The sequence below is a fragment of the Varanus komodoensis genome, unplaced genomic scaffold (genome assembly GCF_004798865.1).
Source record: "Varanus komodoensis strain SLA01 unplaced genomic scaffold, ASM479886v1 scaffold36, whole genome shotgun sequence".
NCBI lineage: Eukaryota > Metazoa > Chordata > Lepidosauria > Squamata > Varanidae > Varanus > Varanus komodoensis.
This window is the reverse complement of record NW_025335873.1, coordinates 1,460,397-1,480,470: the sequence shown is the minus strand read 5'-3', so window position 1 is coordinate 1,480,470 and position 20,074 is coordinate 1,460,397. Positions and strand designations below refer to the sequence as shown.

At 54.7% G+C, this 20,074-nt stretch overlaps 1 protein-coding gene across 1 annotated transcript; it reads left to right on the top strand.

Moving 5' to 3' along the window:
* Positions 1 to 2,338: 2,338 nt before the first annotated feature.
* On the top strand, positions 2,339 to 19,898 carry AIF1L (allograft inflammatory factor 1 like). Its single transcript, XM_044439969.1, has 6 exons — positions 2,339 to 2,443; positions 2,595 to 2,656; positions 11,280 to 11,346; positions 16,491 to 16,532; positions 17,343 to 17,505; positions 18,156 to 19,898. The coding sequence occupies exons 1-6, from the start codon at positions 2,422 to 2,424 to the stop codon at positions 18,241 to 18,243; spliced, it is 444 nt and encodes a 147-aa protein (XP_044295904.1). The 5' UTR covers positions 2,339 to 2,421; the 3' UTR covers positions 18,244 to 19,898.
* The last annotated feature ends 176 nt before the right edge of the window (positions 19,899 to 20,074 follow it).

Below are 20,074 nucleotides of genomic sequence, written 5' to 3'. Positions count from 1 at the left end.
GGAATTCATTAGTAAAATGGCAAGCAATCATCCACCCAATTTCATCAATTAATCAAATAACACTATGCCTATCTAGTCAGAAATAAGCCCCGCTGTGTTCATTGGAATGTATCCTCAGGTAAATATGCATCAGATTGCAGCCAAAGTAATATTTTTTAATCACTCCTTGATTTCATTAAATTTGAATATCCCAAAGGCTTCACAAGTTCCTATTTTTTCCATGCCTTGCATTTTAATGCACTCAACCTGCCAAATGAATTTGTCACTCATCTTTAATTCCCTTGGCTAACTGCTTTCAGAAGTAGCACCCCCTCATCTTGAGAAATGCTTCACAACCCCTCCCCCTTGGTAGAACCTAAACCCAGCAGAACAAAAGAAATCAGTGGGGCAGTGTTGGGAAAATTCAGATACATCCTGGCATGAAAAGGTTGCTCATATGTGCCTTTGTGTTAGAAAAATACCTGCACCCCTTCCTCAGAAAGCACCAGAGTTCCAAGGCCAGGTTACGGTTTAGCATCTGCTGTTACTTTAAGAAGTGGGAACTCATAGCTGCCCTGGCTATTTCCATTCATCAGTAAGAGCTGCTAAGGCTGCCAGGTCAACAGCATTGCAATCACCCTCATTTGCATTTACAATAATCCCCTTGATCACTTATGTTCATATCCTGCAATCAAATGCCATTGCATTGAGCCCCCTCTGCGGACCCCTCACCTTCTTCTGCCTGTGTTCACCTTATTTCCTCATCCACTGCCCAGCTGCTGGGCCCACGTGACTCAGAATCTATAAAACACTCTGTGCATGTTCTGGAAGCTTGTAGTTGGCAGTGAGAACCACAGCATATCCAATAGTAACTGTTGTAAGTAACTGCAGGGGTCCTGAGTGATCTCTCAATAAAACTGTTGAGGTTCAAGGCAGAAGGGGTCTTTCCTGCCTAAACCCACATATCCTGCCTCCTGGCGGCTATCAGTTGCCAGGTAATCTTGGACCCCAGACTTTGTGCTCCATGCCCCAAATTTACTTTAGATGACTATCGCTCCACTGAAGAAGCTTACAAATGGTGTGCCTTTTCTCCCCACTATTTCTGGCTAGCTAGCTAGTTCTTAACCCAGGGCCATGGCCTTTCTGGGGTTCCCTTTCCCAATATTCATGCAATTCCTTCCCCCACTCTGAAAAATTAAACTGCTTCTCCTTAGGTTCGGGGTGCTAAAAGTCCCATAATTCTCAACGTGTGAACTTTCTGTCTAAAGATGTGCAGGGTCATATCCGTAGCAATCATGCATATTTCATGCTAAAAGTTTCCAACACAAAGGAACTTGCTTCTGAGTAAAACATGCGCCGGATCAGAATGATCCCCCCCCCCCCCCCGCCGCAGGTGGAAAAGAAAGTTGACATGGGTTTTTCCCCAGTTCAGTTTTTATTACGACTTTCTCCAAAAGAATTTCTCCTAACCTGAGAAGGACAACACAACTAATTGCATTCCGTAAATAGCCACGTGGTTGTGAACATGGAAATGTATCAGCTACACAAGTATCAACCGAGGTAGAGCAAAGATCCACACATCTGTTGGTTCTAGAGCACGCCACCTGCTCCAGCGCGCAGGTCTCCAATCCACTGCATGGCAGGTGAGTGTTTCCCTCTCCAGGGTCGCGACATCAGTCTTTTAGCGGTCAAAACTAAAGAAATAGTTCTATTTATTTATTTATTTATAACATTTCTATGCTGCAGCCATCCCCGAAGCCTCGGGGCGGCTTACAGGGAAAACAAATAAACAAAGCATAGAACAATATTCACAATTCGGAGTTCTCGGAGATAATATAAAACCATTGAATAAAACACAGCGTCACAATTAAAAATTAAAACAAATTCTATAAATAAATTTATTTATTAAAATACGCTAAAAATTAAAATAAAGCCAACGGTGGCCTGGTGCCATCTAGCAGCCATCCCGGAAAGGCAGAGTTTCAGGAAAGGTGGCCAACTTTTCCAGCGCCCCTGGCTGTTGCGATTCTCAGCAGCAGCTGGGTGTATTCTGATCTCCAGGAGGAGGAGGAGGAAGAGGAGGAGGAGGAGGACGCCCCCTCTGCCGGAGGCAGCTCTTCAGCGCGCCGCAGCCGGAGAAGCAGCCCCGCGGAGGAAGGGTTAACCCTCCGCCGCCGCCGCCGCCACGGTGGGCCCGTCCGGGGCCGGCTGCCTGCATTCCTCGGCCCGCGCTTCGGAGCGGGGCCTTCGGCAGCTGCCGGGGCCGCATGAATGGGCTCCATTGACGGGCGCCGGCGCTGACCCCCCCGCCCCCGCCCCCGCCCCCGCCCCGGCGCGCACTGCCCCGCTCCCCTGCGCCTGGCTCAGCCGCAGCGCAGCGCAGCGCAGCGCGGGGACGCAGCGCAGCCCGGGCCGGGGACGCCGCGCCCCAGCTCGTCCGTGATGCTCAGCAGCTGCTACCAAGGTAAGGGGTCCCGGGAGCGAGAGCGCGGGGCTTCGGGGCTTTGCAGGGGGGTGCCCTCCCCGGGGGAGGGGGCCGCGGCCCGGCTCCTGCCCCCCCCCCAGTCCCACCCCGGCTCACTCGGCCGCGTGTCTTTCCCACTCTCTTTCCGCAGGAGGCAAAGCCCTCGGGCTGCTCAAAGCCAAGCAGGAGAGCAGGCTAGGAGAAATCAACCAGGTGGGTCCCCGGGGTTGCCTGGGTGCTGTGCCTCTGCTCACGCGGCTGCGCGGGTCGCTTTCTTTTCCGGGCGGCGCGCAGTGGCTGCCTTGGTGGTGTTGGGGCCGGGGCAAGTTTCTCGTTTCCCGACTCTTAGGAGATGTATCCCCCTGGGGAATCGCAGTCTGACATCCCTTCCCGCGCCTTTTGAGGTGTGTGGCTCCAGCCCCCATCGTCCCCAGTCAGCATGAAGTGAAAGGAGCCGCCAGGTAGTTCCACAAGTCTTTGGCTTGGGAAGGCTGACCCTAAACTTCACCAAACTTGGGAGAGGAGTAGTCAGGGGTGGGGGAATAAATGCGGGTACAGATCACGCGGTAAATGTAAGATCTGTTTAAAAAGCAAAGGCGGTGGGAAGCCCTGCCCGGGCGACACTGCAAAATGCTATCCAAGGCAGTGTGTGGTTAGGAGATTTTAGACTCTGGGCTTTACTGGGAAGGTGTTGGGGCTGCAGAACTGTTTTCGGACTGAGGGCCAAATTCTGTTTTAGTAGGCAGGGGGAAATGACAAAGGGCTGGACACCAGAAATGCTGGCAGAAATGCTGTTATCTTGATTCTCTTTCTGCGGTGTCTAAACCTTTAGAAGGGGCATTTCAGCTTTTGCAAAGGCACTGTGGACTAGTGGTTAGAGCACTGAACTGAGACTCCAGAGATCTGGGCTCGAGTTCCCATTTGACCATGGAGCTCACCAGGTGGCATTGGAGGACAACGACAACCACAATTTATTACAGTAAGGGACCAGTCGCCGACTCTCAGCCCGACCTGCTTCAAAGGGCTGTCGGGAAGATAAAATGGAGAGGAGGGAGCTGTTGCGGGGAAAAAAGGTAGGACAGAAACAGAATAATCTGCACAAAGGCCAGGGAACTATTAAATGCAAAGGTGGTTGAGGGAAAGTGGGAGGAGAGCCAGCCAAAGTCTGTGGTTCATCTACAGAGCAAAGGTCCCTGCCCCAAGGAGATTCCATAGCAAGGAGATTCCATGAGGCATCTGTGGGGAAGCCAAAGCAAGGTCAAGAGAGCGGGTGGCTGTGGGTTAAAATGTGGCCAGAAGCGAAGAAGCAGGGCATGGTGGGGACTGATAAATGAAACAGGTCTTTCTCCACTATAACATCTTTCATGGGCTGCCTCTGAATGTTGGTGGCTGTGGATAATTAGAGGAAACAGCCCTGCCTCCATGCATGCATTTGACAGACTCACAACAGAGTTCATTATGGTCACCGGGCTAGTGTAGAAAGAGGCACAAGGAGCAGAATCCAAAGTAATTTTAAACTGCAAATGAATTGCAGGATGAATCATCCTGCCATCACAATTACACACAATTTAGCACCTTTAAGAGTGGTGTGTGCTTTACACTGGGAAAAGTAATGCACTGAAGAGGCATCTGGATGTCCTGGCCAATGCAAAAGAGTAAGTAAAACTTCCTTTGTATGTCCCAAAGAAAAAGATGCATATAAAAGGATGTGAGTCACTGTTTAACTCTCCCTGGACTTAACGATCATTGGAAGGAATTTCCCTCTATCTGCCTTCAGGGAGAGCTGAAGTAAAAGAATGGCCAACAGTGAGTACAAAGGCTCCATGGTATCATTGCAGTGAAGGGGAGTCAAGATAATCTGCCAGATTTGCTCCATCCAGTTGGCTGGGTGGCCCAAAAGGCCAAGAAGAAGGCCCTGCCTTCCTTGTGTCCATCACTTTCCAGCTGCAAAGCAGAGTTTTGCTGGCCCATGTGGATCGGAGAATTGATGGCACTTGGCCAACCAGGGAAAACATAAATGTCAACCAGAGATTAAAGACGGGAAGCCAAGCCCTCGTTCCAACCTTTGGGATGCCAGCCTCAGAGCCTAAGATTGACCTGGAAACGCAGTGCGGTGCTTGGAAGGGGCTCTCCAGAATTTAGCTTGGGCTGCTTGGAAAGGGCCGAGAGCGGGATATGGCTGGTTTGTGCCCCATACTAAAGTGTGTGTGGAGGGGGCCACTTTGCCTTTAAAAAGCTTTTTGCTGCCAACACATAACTGCCTCTGGCGTGTGTGTGTGTCATATGTTGTTCAATTGCAAAGTCATGCCCGACCCTTCGCAACCCCATGGGCAACATTCCTCCAGGCTCTCCTGTCCTCCACCAACCCCTGGAGTCCACCCAAGCCCCATTGACCCCATCCAGCCCCCTCAACCTCTGCCGTCCCCTTCTCCTTTTGCCGTCGTCCATCATTCCCAGCATCAGGGGCTTCTCCAGGGAGTTGTTCCTTCTCATTAGGTGCCCAGAGTATCTGAGCTTCATCTTTAGTACCTGACCTTCTAAAGAGCAGTCAGGGTTGATTTCCACATATATATATATATATATATATATATATATATATATATATGGCACAAGCCCTTCTGTGAGGTGGCTGACTGATAAAATCCACATGCATCTTCTGTCCACTCTTAGCCTGCAGACAATGTCCAAATATTTAAAAGTCTGTTCTACAACGTGGCCACTTATATAACTTAATGATTTCTTTGGAGGGGGTTCATTATGACAATATTGTGCTGGGAGCCACTCAAGTTCTCCTCAATCCAATGAGTGAGTGTGGAAAAAAACCTGTTTCCTTTGAGTGGATGGAAATTAGAACGATGAAAGACTCTTGCCAAAGAGCTGAAATAGAAATTAAATAACAGCCAAGCGAGGTGCAGCTTTGCCGAATGTCTTTAATGCTTCGACTAGGCCTGAATTTTGACCAGATCCATTTTCTGGCTGCAGAATCGAAAAGTGTTTCGAAACCCGCAGTTTCTGCCAAGCGGGAAGACAGTGCTTGTGCTTTTCAGCACCAAATGTTGCAAAATGAGCACCTGATCTGGAGTGGAGCATTCATCCAAAGTTGCCCTGTTTACCAGCCAGGACATTCTCAAGATGCAGCCAAGCTAAACAGGTTGAAAACAGATATCCAAAACATGTCCAGCGGACTAATTATGCGAGGGAGAGCAAAAGAGCCCACAGCCTGCTTGTCTATTCCTGATGGACAATGACAGAGAAATGTTGCAATGTGGGCCATTGCCAATTCCTGCAAAGTTAGCCAGTGGGATCTCGCTTTCCCATGGTTCCTCCTGAATGTTTGCTGTTGACTTGTGAAGAGCCCTTTCTGTGCCGTCTGCACAAACTGGACCGTGAGCAAACCTCGACAATCCCGGAGCGGAAGCTCGGAGACCTGCATAGGCAGACCTGGATGGAGGCTTCATGTCCCTGGTTGGCCCAAGAGCATTTGCCTGTTCAGCATTCTTGCTCCCCATTTAAAACATGGCATGCAAAGAAACTCAGCTCCCAGCCTCTCCCAGGCTCATCTCCTTGCAATATGCAGCTCGGGGGCATTGTGAGGAGGTGGCCCACTAGGACTGGCTCCCCAAATCTTACATTGGAAGGCCCAAGTCCCTGGACAGCCATCTCCTTCTACAGCCCACTGTCCACGAGAACTTTCTGAAATAAAGCGATGGGAGCGCCAAGATTTGTTGCAGCAAAACTCCTTGGAGTTCTTCCCACACGCATTTCTGCTCGGCTGCTCCCCTGCCTGAGACTCTTTTTCCTGAAAGCCAGTGCCCTTTGTTGAAATCAGGATCTCCTCTGCAGACAAGGCCCTTTAGAGGTGCAGACATTCTGCCAGATGTTAGAGCATCTGCAACTTAGCCTACCAATGTGTGCATTTCGGGGGGACCGGCTGAGCTCCCACCCTTCAGTTCCTAGGCCCACCCCTCACAACTGCTGGTAAAACCTCTCAGCACAGTCAAAGCTGATTTCAAACTACCCTCCATTTAAGGCACAGTCCTACACAGCTGTAGGCAGAAAAGCGCCCGTCGGCTTCCAGGCTGAAAGGAAAACCTTTTTCTCTGCCTTAAGCCTGCGCAGAAGAGCACCCCAGGTGATGCAAGAACAGGAAGGTGCAGCTTTCATCCACTCTCTCTGGGGCTCTGGGAAAACCTGCTGTAGAAGCTCTGAATATTTTGAGCACCTTTTCCCCACCCGTTTAGGGGAGGGGAGGTTACATGAAAGAAATTCAGATGTTGCACCCTCAGAATATCTGTCTGGTGGCTTCTGGGTGTCTTGCAGCTGTTCTCTTGCAAGGGCATGAGAAAAATACGGGGACAGCTCTCGGGCAGCTGGTTCTAATTGGGAAGCAGATTATTTGGAATTGCCAGAAGAAAGTATAGGCTGGGGCCAGCAGTGGGGCTGATGGGAGCTGAAGTCCAAAGCATCTGGGGGAAAGCTGTGCTAGATGGCGTTCCTTTCCTTTGGACACCAGGCCTATCCACCGGGAAGCCCAGCAGACCGACTGCAAGGAGGACATCCAAGCTCCAAACTGGGGGCGGTCATGCCCCGTCAAGCCTCACCCTCCCCACCACAAAACAGGTTGCAACGCTTCCCATCGCCCTGTGATGTTCCTAGCTCAAGTTACTGATTATGAACATAAAAACAGAAGAAAACACCAACTGGCCGTGGGACCCACAGGCACGGCATGAATGCCACAGAACCCTCCAGCAGCTGGTGCACCCAGGCACCCTGCCTTTGACCTGCAGGAAGCCTAGAGCCATCAGGACTAGTAGCATTGATCACTCCCCCACTCAGGAATTTGTCAAGGCCCCTTTTAAAACTGCCCGCTTGGTGCCACTGCTCCATCTTATGGAAACAAATTCCAAAAGGATCCCAGAGCAAACAAGCATTTAAACAAGAGAGTCGCTGCCTTACAGGCTTACAATCTACAGGGCACAACATGCAAGAAGAAAGGGAAGGGGAGGGAAGAGAAAAAGCGAAGCCCTCTTTGGATGGGGCTGGTGGAATGTCCCTCTTTCTCTCTCATCCCCTTCAGTTGCATGGGATGAGCACGCTCTGCTGAAGCAAGACGTGAACGCACATCTCTGGCTGGCATGCTGGGCTGCATTACATCGATCCCTTTGATGATTATTCTTTGCAGATGATGCTTTCGCAGCCAGAATGGTGCCCTCCACGCACGACAGACGCCTCACCAGGCCTGGAGAAGGCCAACATTGGAAAAACACCAGTCAGCTTTCAGTGTGGCCATTCCTTCTGGGAAGAGATTCCACGTTTCGAGCACATGCCTGGCGGACAGAAATCCAGCCTATCGCCACACATGGCACTTCAAGGCTCTTGCACCCCCCTCGCTTCCTGCCTGTGGCTTCCTACCCTTCTGATCCCCCCTCTCAAAAAAACCCGGCTTTCATCAGCCTTGATCCCGGGACTTAAGCACCGGCTTCCGGCCCTGGCTAGTTCACGGAGATCAAGGTGCCGGGTCGGGGGAGGGGGGCATGTGCGGAAGGAACGGGAGAGCGGCTGGCTTTGCACACGCGTGTCCAAGCTCCTGGTGCGAGGCAGCCGCTGTTTCGGGGGCGGGGAGGGTGCAGGCCCAGGACAGCTTCCAGTGCTCACCTGTTCTTTCAGCGGCTTCCCTCGGCAATCACCCTACGAAGCAGAGCAGCGGGCGCAAAACCGGCTCTTTGGAACCACAGCCGGGCCAAAGAGGGATGAAAGCATATTCTTGGAGGATGTGCAGAGGAGCACGCTGCAGGCCAGCGGCTTCCACATGTTTCGGACTACAACTCCCATCAGCCCCAGCAGGCCTGACCTGTGGTCAGGAAGTCAGGAGACAGAGGTGTCTCCTGCTTCTCCCCCTCATCATGTCCAGAGGGTGGTCTGGAGGCACATACAACCTTCAGTTGTGGCGAAGCTAAGCAAGTCTGCGGCTGGGCTGAGCTTGGAGGGGAGACCATCAGGGAACCACATCCAAGCACCTTGAGAAAGGTGGGATATAAATATAATAAATAATGCCCCCACTCTGGGCAGAGTGAGAGGCAGACTGCAATGGGGGAGAAGGGCAGCAACTCCAGGGGGATGTAGTCTGTGGCCCCCTTTTGGGTATGGGCCCTTGGAAGATGCCCAATCATGCCTACCATTGGTGCTGGCCTCGGCTTATACCTGTTTAGCATCCGAGCTGGAACCACATGAGGTTTCTTCAGACCAAAACCTCCTCTCACAGGCAGCAGGTACAGGCCGGAAAGTGTGAGTGTTTGTTTTCAAAACCTGGCAGGACCGCTTGGCGTGAGCATTGATTGCAACAGCCCCCGGAAAGCCAACGACTCCGGTTGAGCAAGGACAGGTGGGCCCAGGCGAAGGCTTCAGGGCTTTCAGTTCAGGCCAGAGCAAATTCTGACGCCGGCTGTTTGTCCGCAGCGCTCCTCCTCGCTCCCTTTTGCACATTCGATGTGCCTGGCAATCTGGAGAAAGAGAATTGAGAGCTTCACACATCCTGAAAGAGAGTCACCCCCCAAAACTCCCCCTCTGTGGCAATTCGACTTGCTGGCCTGAATCTTCTGAGTTCTTCTGAGTTGAGGACAGCTGCTAAATATTGGCTGGCACCCACGCTGCTGCCTTGCTTTCAGAAGGCCGTGCCTTTAAATATTATTCCTCTGAGTTGCTCACCCATCCGAGCCGAGTGTCTGTCCCCTTCACCAGCCCTCCAGAAGAGAAATCTGTTGTGTACACAGGATGGGGTGTGGGGGACACTCATCCTGACTCAGGCCTGCCCTGCCATTCTTGCCTGCCGCGCGGCTGAGCCGGGTTTGAATTTTGACCGTGGGCAGCAGCTTTCATTTGGGTGTCAGCCCCGGACAAGGGGATGGAAGAGCCTGCTCTGGAATCTGCCTGCTTTTCCTTCCTCATTCCCACCTCTCCATGGGAAGCGGGTTGGATGAGAGAATTCCAGGTTAGTGCGCTCTCGTGATTTCCACTTTGCAAGGCCATGGGGTTGCCATTTGCAACTCTGGGGCAACTGGTTTTAACTGCAAAGCGGATGCTTTGTTCTGCATTGCCAAAGGAAGGTATCGGCTGGGAACCATGGCCTGCCTGGCTGGGGTTGATGGGAGTTGAAGTCCCAACTGCCCGGGGGCCGGGGAAGGCTGTGTGAGACGGTGTTTTGTTCCCTTGCCCATGGGAAATTCAGTGGGATCGGCCTCCCATTTCTCTTAGCATCCCTTTAGTCACTGCGAAGAGCACCTCCGTAGCTTTTCGCGTCGGGGACGGCCAGGCATAAACTCCACCGCAAACAGAGTTGCCGCAACCCCATAAAGTCTTCCTCATTTTTCTTGCAGGTGCCGAACAGCCGCCAAATGGCGGAGCATCTTTCTCCCCGCTGCCCCCAGAGAGTCATTCTCAATCTCGGGGCACATGCGGACCATTTGCTTCTCCCGTTGGCTTTTCTTATTATTATTATCTTGCCAGCTGTGCGACGGCTCAAACCTGATCCTGCCCCAAAGCTTCTGAAATCGCTGCAGCATAGTTGACATACCAGCCTCGTCTGGGATGGCACGGCAAGGTCACCCGCCGGCAGCCAGCTTGGACCTTATATGGAAGAGCAGAAACTTTGCTCAAACTTTCCCAAGGCTGGAATGACCGCAGGGCAGGGTTGCTGGCCCGCTCCTCCCTGCCCTGCCCTGCACTCATGGCAGCAGATGGCGATTCCAAACTGGGAAGCCCCCTCTCCTGCCCCACCCGCATCCTTCTCCTATCTGGATGCCTGAAACCGGAGACCTCGGTGCAGGGTTGTCCCTCGGGATGGGAAATGAACCATAGAGTCATAGAATAGCAGAGTTGGAAGGGGCCATGGAGGCCATCCAGTCCAACCCCCTGCTGTGGCAGGACACCACATTACACCCTCCCACTCAGAGGGCTGTCCAGCTTCTTCTTGAATGTCTCCAGTGTGGGGGAGCCCCCCACCCCTCCAGGCAGCTGATCCCACTGTCATGTTGCTCTGACCGTGAGGAAGCTTTTCCTGATGTACCGCCTGAATCTGGGTTGTCGCACCTTGAATGGATTCTTCCGTGTCCTGCACTCTGGCATCCGCAGGAAGAGATCTTGACCCTCCTCTTTGGGACAGCCTTTGAGAGACTTATAGAGGGATCTCATGTCCCCCCTCAGTCTTCTCTTCTCCAGGCTGAACATGCCCAGTGCTCTGGCTTCCACACCTCCGATTCCAGCCTGCCCTCAAACAAGGCCCGCGTTGGGCAAAACTAAATTCCCTCCAGATCAATGGCACTGGTCCCTGAGGGATAAACCACGCAGGCCTACTTTGCAGGGTTGTTGTAAAGATTAGCGAAAGGGCCAACTCCACCTGATGCTCCAATGGATGAGAAGCTTGATGTGAGATTGTTCTTGTCTCTTGAAGAAGCTTCGTGGGCAGCAGATTCAGAAGAAAAAAGCTTTCTCTCCTGCAGATCTTCTGCTCCAGATCACCCGTTTCCAGCCACTTCCCCTCGCAGCCACAAAACAATCTCCAGTGTGCTTTGAAAACACGTTTCAGCTGCAGGCAAGGAACGCTGGTTTTCCTGTCCCGACTCAGCCCGCCCCCCCCCCCGCCCCGCCGGGGTCCTATGGCTTTTTTTTAGCTTATGGAGTCCTAGCAAAACACTAGCACCTTGGATTTGATATTTTCAGAGGCATGAAACCTAAGCCGCACCGAGACACTGCTCAAGGATTCCATCCACGATCTCAAGAATTTCTTTCTTCCAGACCTGTATTCAGGGGTATCCATGTGTTTTCTTCTTCCTTCCCACAGGAATTTCTGTGCGACCCGAAGTTCAGTGATGATGAGGATCTGGAGGACAAACTTGCCATGTTTAAAGGTATCAGAGCAAATTGTACACGGAGGTCTTTTGGCATAGCCCCATGGCGGTTTGCCTACAGTTTTGCCCCAGACGGGTGCATGGGGTTGGCACAGGGGGCACTGGATGCCTGCCTGGGCCCAGAGGAATCGGCCGTCCTGCATCTGTGGGGCATCGGCCCCTAACCCCAACCCCGCACTATTTCTCACAGCCCTGGGTGTCGGTGTCCCTTCTTGTCAATGGAATTTTTCCGCTCTGCCTTTCTTCCGCCCGCAAGGAGTCTAAGGCTGCTGAGACAGTTCCCCTCCTCTCCATTGATCCTCACAGCAACCCTGCGAGGTAGGTCAGGCTGAGAGTCTGTGACCCAGGGAGCTTCTCGGCCAAGGTGGGGCTAGAACCCGGATGTCCTGAGCCTCAGTCCAGCACAAAAAGAGGCCCATTTTTCAAGCTTTCCTGCAGTTTACAAACCGTCTCTCTTTCGCCCACTGATCTGGAGCGCCAGTGGGGGAGCCCTGTTACAAGGCATGCCAGCTGGGGATGCTGGTACTTGCAGTCCACACTTCCGAAGGACACCAGGTGCAGGGAAGGCCTCTTAAGAGCAGGCTGTGGCCAGCCGTGCCCCATTTCTCCCAGTGCCAAAAGCAGATCCACAAAGCCCCCCTCCCTCCCTCCCTCCCTCCCTCGGAATGGTTGGCTTTGGCGCCTGCTTCCCAGCTGGCTTCTGCAGAGTCCCGTCAAAGGACCTGGGCCGTAAGTGCCTGGGACAAGCTTCCAGACTTTCTCCTTGGCGGTTGCCAAGAGGCAGATGTGGGATGCAGAAATCGGGGTCTTGGAAGGCCTGCTTCCTTCGCAGGGCGGCTTTGTGGAGCGTACACAAATCCGCCTCCGTTTAGGTGGCGAAGGCAGTTCAGACCGGCCCGCTCCCAGCTCCCCTCCCCAGGGTCCAGCGGCTTGACCTGGCGGAACCACAAAATGGGAACCATACGGACACGCTCTGCCTCCAGCGTGGGCTCTGGGTCCTCACTGGACGCTTGCGTGCTTCTTCTGCTTGGTCGCACCGAGCCAGGACAGGGACTCCACTGAATGCAGATGCTGGCTCTTGGCAAGAGATCTCCTGGGCATGTGCAGAGTTCATTTGCCCCCGGGAAAGTCCTACTTTTGAATTAAAGGGGGGGCTGAAACATCTGCGGGATGGCTTCCCCTGGGAAGAACGGCCTCCAAGCCACAGACTGCCTGGGCATGCTCGCTTAAACGCCTCTGCAAGCGCCTCCCTCCCGCCCAGTGTGCCAGGATTCCCTTTCGGGGGATCGGGGCCAGAAGTACCCATTTGGGACACCTCTTCCTTCCAGCTTGGAAGATCATGTCACCATCTGCCTTGCAGACCTGATCTCACGCGGCAAAGCACGTCGAGGGTTATCGTGGCGGAGAAATGAACGTAAATGAACATAAATGGCAGATGGGCCGAACGGGAGACAAGCTGCCTTTCCCCGTGGCTGCCTAGGAAGCTTGTCGAGCTGCAACACACACGCCACGGTTTGGTGACAGTGCCAGGCGGCTGCGGCGCTCGCTTTGGAGCCCAGGGCTGCGAAGGTGGCGGGGGAGCTGTGCTAACCGTCGCTTGCTAGAAAAGCAAGCCGTTCATTACAACCCCATCCCTTTTGCCGCTGAAGGGGAAGGGGATAAAAGAAGGAACTGCCGAGGCAGTGCAGTGTTTGGCTGGGGCTCGGCAGGACGGGGTTCCAGGCCCCTTTCGGCCGTGGGGATCCCTGGACAACTTCAGCAGTCACAGACCCTCAGCCTGACCTACCTCGCAGGGTTGTTGGGAGGACAACATGGAGAGGAAGGGTCGTAAGCCTCCCTGAGTGCTGTGAGAGGGGAAAAGGGCGGATCTGAAGCATCAGAAAGGCAAGACGTTTATAGAGGAAGAGGAAAAGAAAAGAAAAGGCACTGGAATGGACTCCCGGCCGAGCCTACTTTGCAGGGTTGTTATGAAGATAAAATGCAGAAGAGGAAGAAAATCTCCGTCAAGGTGGCCTTTCTGGGTGGGGGTAGGTGAGATTTGTTGTCTGGCACATACAGAGGGGTCCGGGTGGGGAAGGCCAGTGTAGGTAGGACCAAGCTTCATGCCCCACCGGCCTGGCTGAGTTTCCAGGTGGGAAATCCAGGTGTCCAACCTGCCCTGCTTTTCATGGCATCTGTGTGTCCATCATGTTGCTTCGTAACCGAGAGAGAGAGAGAGAGAGAGAGAGAGAGAGAGAGAGAGAGAGAGAGCCATGCCAGAGTGATACGGTAGTTAGAAGGTTGGACTGGGATTCGGATCTGGCCTCCACTTGACTAGGAAGCTTCCTGGACAACTTTCGGGCAGGTGCACAACCATGCCTACCTCGCAGGGTTGCTGGTCGGGATGAGGAGGGGAGAGGAGAAGTCGCTGAAGCCACCTTGGATGCCTTGCAAAGCCAGCACATGCATGTAATAACCAGCACGTTGTGAGACTGAGCTGCCTTCCCTTCCCAGTGCGTTGGAGGGCTGCAGTTGTCCCATTTTCCCCAAGAACACACCCTCCACCTCCCCGCTCTGTGCCACTGGAAACCAGTCAGTGCACCCTGGGAGGGAGGATCATTTCCCCTCCGGAGCAGAGCAGGCCTTCTCCACACTGTGCCAGCGGCCTCCGCCTCTGCCCGCGCTCCTCAGCCCGCGCTCGCCCTGGCACTTTTTGTCTCTGCAATTCAAAGCCCCATTCGAACACGGGAGTCCCCAAGTGGCTGCCCCTCAATGGGGCCATTGTTCAGCCTCCTTCCCCCCCGCCGGGCCAAGAGGCACAGGAGCTGCCCGCAGAATTGGCAGGCGGTCACGTAACGCGCTCTGTGTGGGAGCGGGCGTGCTCCGGCGGGATTGCGCCTCACTGCACTCGGGATGAAAGGGCCATGTGGGGGCCCTTCTTCCGGAGAGACTCCAGTCCCGGATGCTGGGAATGGAGAGGGGGGAAGCAGGGCCGTGCAAGGGTCCAGCTTGCTTCAGTGCTTTTCCGGCCAAATCCTCGGGGAGCAGAGAACGTGCAGGGCCAAGGGTCAGCACGGACGGGCCCCTGCCAAGGACTCCAACCTGAACGGGGGCCCGTGGCCAAGAGCCCTGGGGCCTGCCCCTCCTCTGCCCCATTGCAACTTGCCTGCCCACCTGCTTGTCTCTCTGGCCCACCAAAGGTGATGGTCAGGGTCAGTCCCAGCCCTGGGCCCTCCAAGCAAGCAAGCGGGAGCTTTGATGTGTCGGTGCATTCGAGGCGCAACCTGCTTTGTGCTTGCAGTGAACCCAAAGCAGCCTGTATTGTTCTCCTGCTGCTCTCAATCCTATCCTCACAACAACCCTGTGAGGTAGGCCGGTCTGAGAGTCTGTGACTGGCCCCAAGTCACCCAGTTGGCTCCCTGGCCGGGCAGGGACTGGAACCCGGGTCTCCAGCATCCCAGCCCCGCGCTCTTAACCACTGCGCCACCCTGGCTCTCCAGTGTGAGTAAGAGGGGAGGGGAGGCCCTGGAGGGGAGAAGGCACGGAGGCTGCTGATTCCTTTGCCGGGGGGGTGGGGGGGTGTCCTTCCCCATGGCAGCTTTTATTCTGAATACTCCAGGACAGTGATGGCGAATCTTTTAGAGCCCAAACTGCAACCCAAAACCCACTTATTTATTGCAAAGTGCCAACACTGCAATAAAACCTGAATACTGAGGTTTTCGTTTAGAAGAAACAATTAAATATGATGCTGCAGATTCACACATGCCCGGGGGACAGCACAACGTCAAAAGCATCCCAGTCTCTTAATCAGAACATCTCTTTGCTAAATCTTAGATATTAAATTGCACCCTTTTGAAAACTCAGAGCTAAAATCTTGTGTTAATAAAAATGAATGTAATAAGCTCACAGCCAGTCCAAGCAAATATGTATCTATCTCCTTGGCAGCACACTGATCGGCCATGCGAAAGCTTGGATGAGTCGTGGCTAATAAGTCATGGTTTGTAACGCCATCGCCTGGCGCTGCTACTCCTTTCCGAGCATGCGCATGGCCCCCGCGTGCGCCGTTATCCGATGCTCGGCTGCTGGGGCGATGCTGGGGCGACTCGGCTGGCGTGCCGGCCGAGGGGGCTCTGTGGGCTGTGCCCGCTGCGGCACACGTGCCATCGGTTCGCCACCCCTGCTGCAGGAGCCCTCCCTGGTGGAGCCCATGTGCAGAGAGGGGTGCAGCACCGTGGACGCTCGGGGTGCAGGCTGCCGAAGAGAAGGGGCCGCACGAACACGGCAGTCCGCGGGAGAGACCTGTGTCCTCCTTGGGGAGCTGCACCCGCACCCACCCGGTGGGCAGAGGCGACTGTGCAGGAGTTGCAGGGAGCCTCTTGTCGAGGGAGGGCAAGTTATTCTTACAGACAAATCGGGTCATTTCTCATCTTGCCAAACCCCCGATGGCTTCGGGAGCCCCCGCTCCAGTTTATCCACACAACAACCCTGTGAGGGAGGTGAGCCTCCGCCAGCATGATTGGCCCAGTGTCACCCTGCGAGCTTCACGGCCACGAGGAGGCTGGAACCGGGTTGTTGGTGTCCCTGCTAGCCAGGTGACTTACAGACCCCTCAACCAAATGCCAATAAGGTTCGGCAGGCGGAGATTCTTTTTAGTTTCTTTCATTCAGCTGAGCAAAGGCACCGGGTGACTGCTCCCACATGCAGCAGGCAGGCAGCAACACAACACAATCCTGCTTTTCTCTCTCTCTCTCTCCCTCAATCTTGCCCCCACTGTTCCCTCGCCCAATCCCCCCTCGGGGTCTGCCTGACCCTTTCACCAATCCCCTTGCGGGGCCTGCATGTCCACTGCACACCTGGCCTGTGAAGGCCCCTTACCTGCGTCCAGGTGGAGCGTGATCCCTGCGTGCCAGTCCTTGCTGGGGGGCCTTCTCTCACTCACTGCCGCTGATCGACATTCCTTTGCCTTCTCCCTTTTCCTCTGCAAAGCAAGCCGTTATACAGAAAGCAAATGGCATTCGTTCGGCTGAAAGCTAACGACATTAGTTACACTAATCAGGCTCCTTCAGGATCCCCGCGTCCCAGCCAAGCTGGGCAACGCTTCCGTGTGGCTTTGCCCCGAGAGCCAGCCGGGGCGGCCGTGGCTGAGCCCCGCTCTTCTTTTCCAGAAAAGTACATGGAGTTCGACCTGAATAACCAAGGCGAGATCGGTGAGTGCCCCTTGTGAGGCGCAGTTCGGGAGCTGGGTGCCTGGACCCGGAGGTGCCCTGCGTCGTCGCGCGTCTGTGCGGAAACGGCCCCTCTTCTGCGCCAAGTTACAAGCCCAGTGAAGGGCCCCGAAAAGCCCACTTTGGAAGCCGGCTAAAGGAGGTGGCGCTGAACACATGGGAAGGGCCTCTCCTCGTCCCTCCGTGGCGAGGCCGGTGGTGGCGAGTGGGCCGGGTTGTATTTGGACAGACGTGGCAGAGCGAACCACTCGGGACGCGGGCGGAGCGTCTCCGGAGCCAGCCCTGCGCCGTTCCCCGGCCCCAGCGCCACCAGCCACCGCTGCCCACAGCCGCCCTGGGGGTGGGAGGCGCGATCTGCACGGGGGGCGGGCTGGGCCGTCCTCTCCCACAGGGCCCCCTTCACCGTGCAGGCGGCTTCAGGGGCTTGTCAGCGCACGGGCACAGCTGGCTCGGCTCCCATGAGTGGGACCCCCTGAGTCCAGTGGACTCATGCCCGGGAACAGGCGCTGTGGTCAGCGGGGGCACAGCCCTGACCCTCCCCCTAGCCGCAGCCCAACAATCCAGGCCGGGGGTTGATCTGAGTCACAAAGCGGGTCTGGTCATTCCTGCCCCCACCTGGAGCCAGGGGGTCTCTGGGGCGGCGTCACCCCCAAATACTTTGCATTATCGACAGGGTGGCACATTCGGGGTTGTGGGGTTCGCACTGCTGGACAGAAACGCTGGAGGGCAGTTCCCCTCGGAGCCCTCCCGCTCCAGCCCTGGCCCCACACCCCTCGCTGTTGCTCCTTGCAGACCTGATGTCTGTGAAAAGGATGATGGAGAAATTGGGTGCCCCCAAGACCCACCTGGAGCTGAAGAAGATGATCTCCGAAGTAACCGGGGGGACCGGCGACACCATCTCCTACCAGGACTTCGTCAACCTGATGCTTGGGAAGCGGTCGGCGGTCCTCAAGCTGTGAGTACCCCAGGCAGGGCCGGGGTGGGGGAGTGGCTGACGTCCGGATTTGAAGCCCGGCTTCTTGAGCTGCAGGGAGCTCGGTGCTGTGGCTTCCCAGGCGGTGCGCTTGCCTTTGACATCCCTGGCACAGCTGGGCCATTTCCGAGCCGGGACTTCCTATCCCGGCACGGCTGAGGGCTGCTCAGGTGGATCCTGTGTGTTACTTCAGCTGCAAAGCTCGCTTTTCTCTTCCCCAGCTCCGCCCCACGCTTTGCAACTGCTTCTGAGCCCCTGGCAAGGTCCGAGGTGTGACGGTTTCCCAACCCCAATCAAAAGCTCAGAGCACATGCGGTTTTTCATTTTCTGCTCACGGAAATCTTAGCACTCCGCACATGACGTGAACTTTGAGCCCTTCCGCTATTCCAGGAGGATTCCCGCGTGGCAAACGCTGCTCTCAGGTCGCTTGTGTGAGTTCAAAACCGGAGTTGCAGGTGTCCAGCCAGGACTCCCCCACAACCCCTCACATGCCCCAGCCAGCCAGTTGGTTCACATTATAGCCCAGAAAAATTGATAATTGCTAATGTAGGTATGGCAACCAGAACATCCACCCACTCTGAATTTCTGCTCCCCTTCTGGTTTTTCACTGCCCTCCTTCTTCTTTCTTTTAGGGTCATGATGTTTGAAGGAAAAGCCAGTGAGAGCACCCCAAAGCCTTCAGGTCCGCCTCCGGAGAGAGCGATTTCTAGTCTTCCTTAAAGGGAAAAAAACCCCTCACAGCCAAACTTCACATCACTTCCCCTGACCTGGGCCTATCCCCAGAACTTCTCTTGGTTAGTTTTATACTAGACATTCATAGAAAGCAATAAACTAACCCACTTTAGCAAAAGGAAAAACAAGGGAATTTGCAGGGACTTTACTCAGAGGAGTTCCTAGATGGCCATTTAAAATAACAACAGCTGTCCTTTCCTCCCTCTCTCCCTCTTCCCCCGCCCTGGTCTCTGTCTCAAAGGCTTGGGTCAGTAGTGAAAAACAAAAATGTGAACCCAAAAGCCAAATCCCACCCCAAACATCACACGGTTGGTTTTCCAAGGCCTCTGCAGTCATGCTACCGAACCATGTGACTTCCCAGCCAACGCGACAGACTTCTGGCCAGCACCGATGTTGCGAGCGTGGCCCCAAAGGCAGCGGAAGGCGTCGAGGGCCAGCTCCCCTCGCCCAGAGATGCATCTCCGGCAGCCACCGCCTCCTCTCCGTCTCCTGCCGCCCTTCCAGCCTCTGCTTGTCTCCTTCCCCACCCAGCCTGCCGCCCCGCTCCAAACCGCGGGGTTAGGGTCCCCCTGCTGACAGCCCTGAACCCCACGCTTCCCCACCAGTGGGTTTGTGGCTGCAAAGAGCAAGCAGGACGGCCTGATGCAGGGCTTGGAGGGAAAGAGGGACGGGGCAGGGGAAGGAAATTTGAACTCCAGCCCTTATGTTATTGGCAAGTCACTTCTTGCAGTACAACCGGCTTCCAGAATTTTATCTGCAATGCTTTCTGTGGTCTGCTGAAAAGAAAAAAGAAAAAAGAAAAGAAAAGAAAAGAAAAGAGATTCCCTCTCAATCTCCCAGACTAATCCCAGAGCTCAGCCGCTCGGGCACCGGGGGATGGCTCAGGGGCAAGACAGCTTGCACGGATCATGCGGGGGCTTCTTGATGGAGACCCTTTTGGTTTTGCAATTGGGGACACGGGGCAAGGAACCTCAGTTTTGGAGAATCTGGGCATGGGGGTAACCACACTGCAGTAGCAGGTGGGCCCAAAGGGAAAAGGTACAGGGGCCAAGATAACGAGCCCATTCCAGTTTTAAAAATCCCAGTGCTCCAGCCAGCCCGGAGCACTTGCTTCTGGGAAGTAAGCCCTGGAAGAGGCATTTCAGTCTTCCTGGATGAGGAGGAAACAGCACAAAAGCTGGGAAAGCCCAGCTGGAGGTTGGGGAAAGGGGATGGAATCTGGGACAGGCAGAGCGGAATCAAGCTGGCCCACGGGCCGGAGGCTCCCCGGCCCTGTGATGAGGGACTTGCTTGGCTGTCTTCTCTTCCCAAGTCGGTGGAAGAGGGCTCCTGGGTTCACTTTGCAAAGGGAAATCAGTTTGCCCGGCCAATTCTGCCCTGCTGTGGAATATTTAGCAAACTGCCTCCATGAGAAACCCTTCAGAGGCTGCAGCAGGGTTAGTTTCTCTTCTTCCTCCCCACAAGCTCAAAGTCTGAACCTCTGACCCTGCAAGCGGGTACTCGGCTCATTTGTGAGTGGCCCCCAGGCCCTTTTCCTTTTGTTTTTCTGCAGTTGCTCTTGGGGGGGGGGGGGGGGGGGGGGGGAGAAGGTGTGGGTGTGCTTCAACCTTGTGCTTGTAAATTCACGATTTTAAATAAAAATAGCAACCCAGTCGCACTGTTTAATGTTCTTGCTTGTATATAAAGGGATCCTTTGCCCTGAGATGAGGCAGATACACTGGGGGGAGGGGGGGAGGGAGGTGGCACATTGTGTTAGCCTATTGCTGGGAAAATTTAGATGAATCCTTATAGGAAAGGTTGCTTATATATGCCTTTGTGT

Excerpts from the sequence above, each read along its gene's own strand:
- AIF1L (XM_044439969.1), top strand. The coding sequence starts at position 2,422 with ATGCTCAGCAGCTGCTACCAAG. Across the intron at positions 2,444-2,594 it reads GCTCAGCAGCTGCTACCAAG|GAGGCAAAGCCCTCGGGCTG; the intron begins GTAAGGGGTCCC and ends CTCTTTCCGCAG. Across the intron at positions 2,657-11,279 it reads GGCTAGGAGAAATCAACCAG|GAATTTCTGTGCGACCCGAA; the intron begins GTGGGTCCCCGG and ends TCCTTCCCACAG.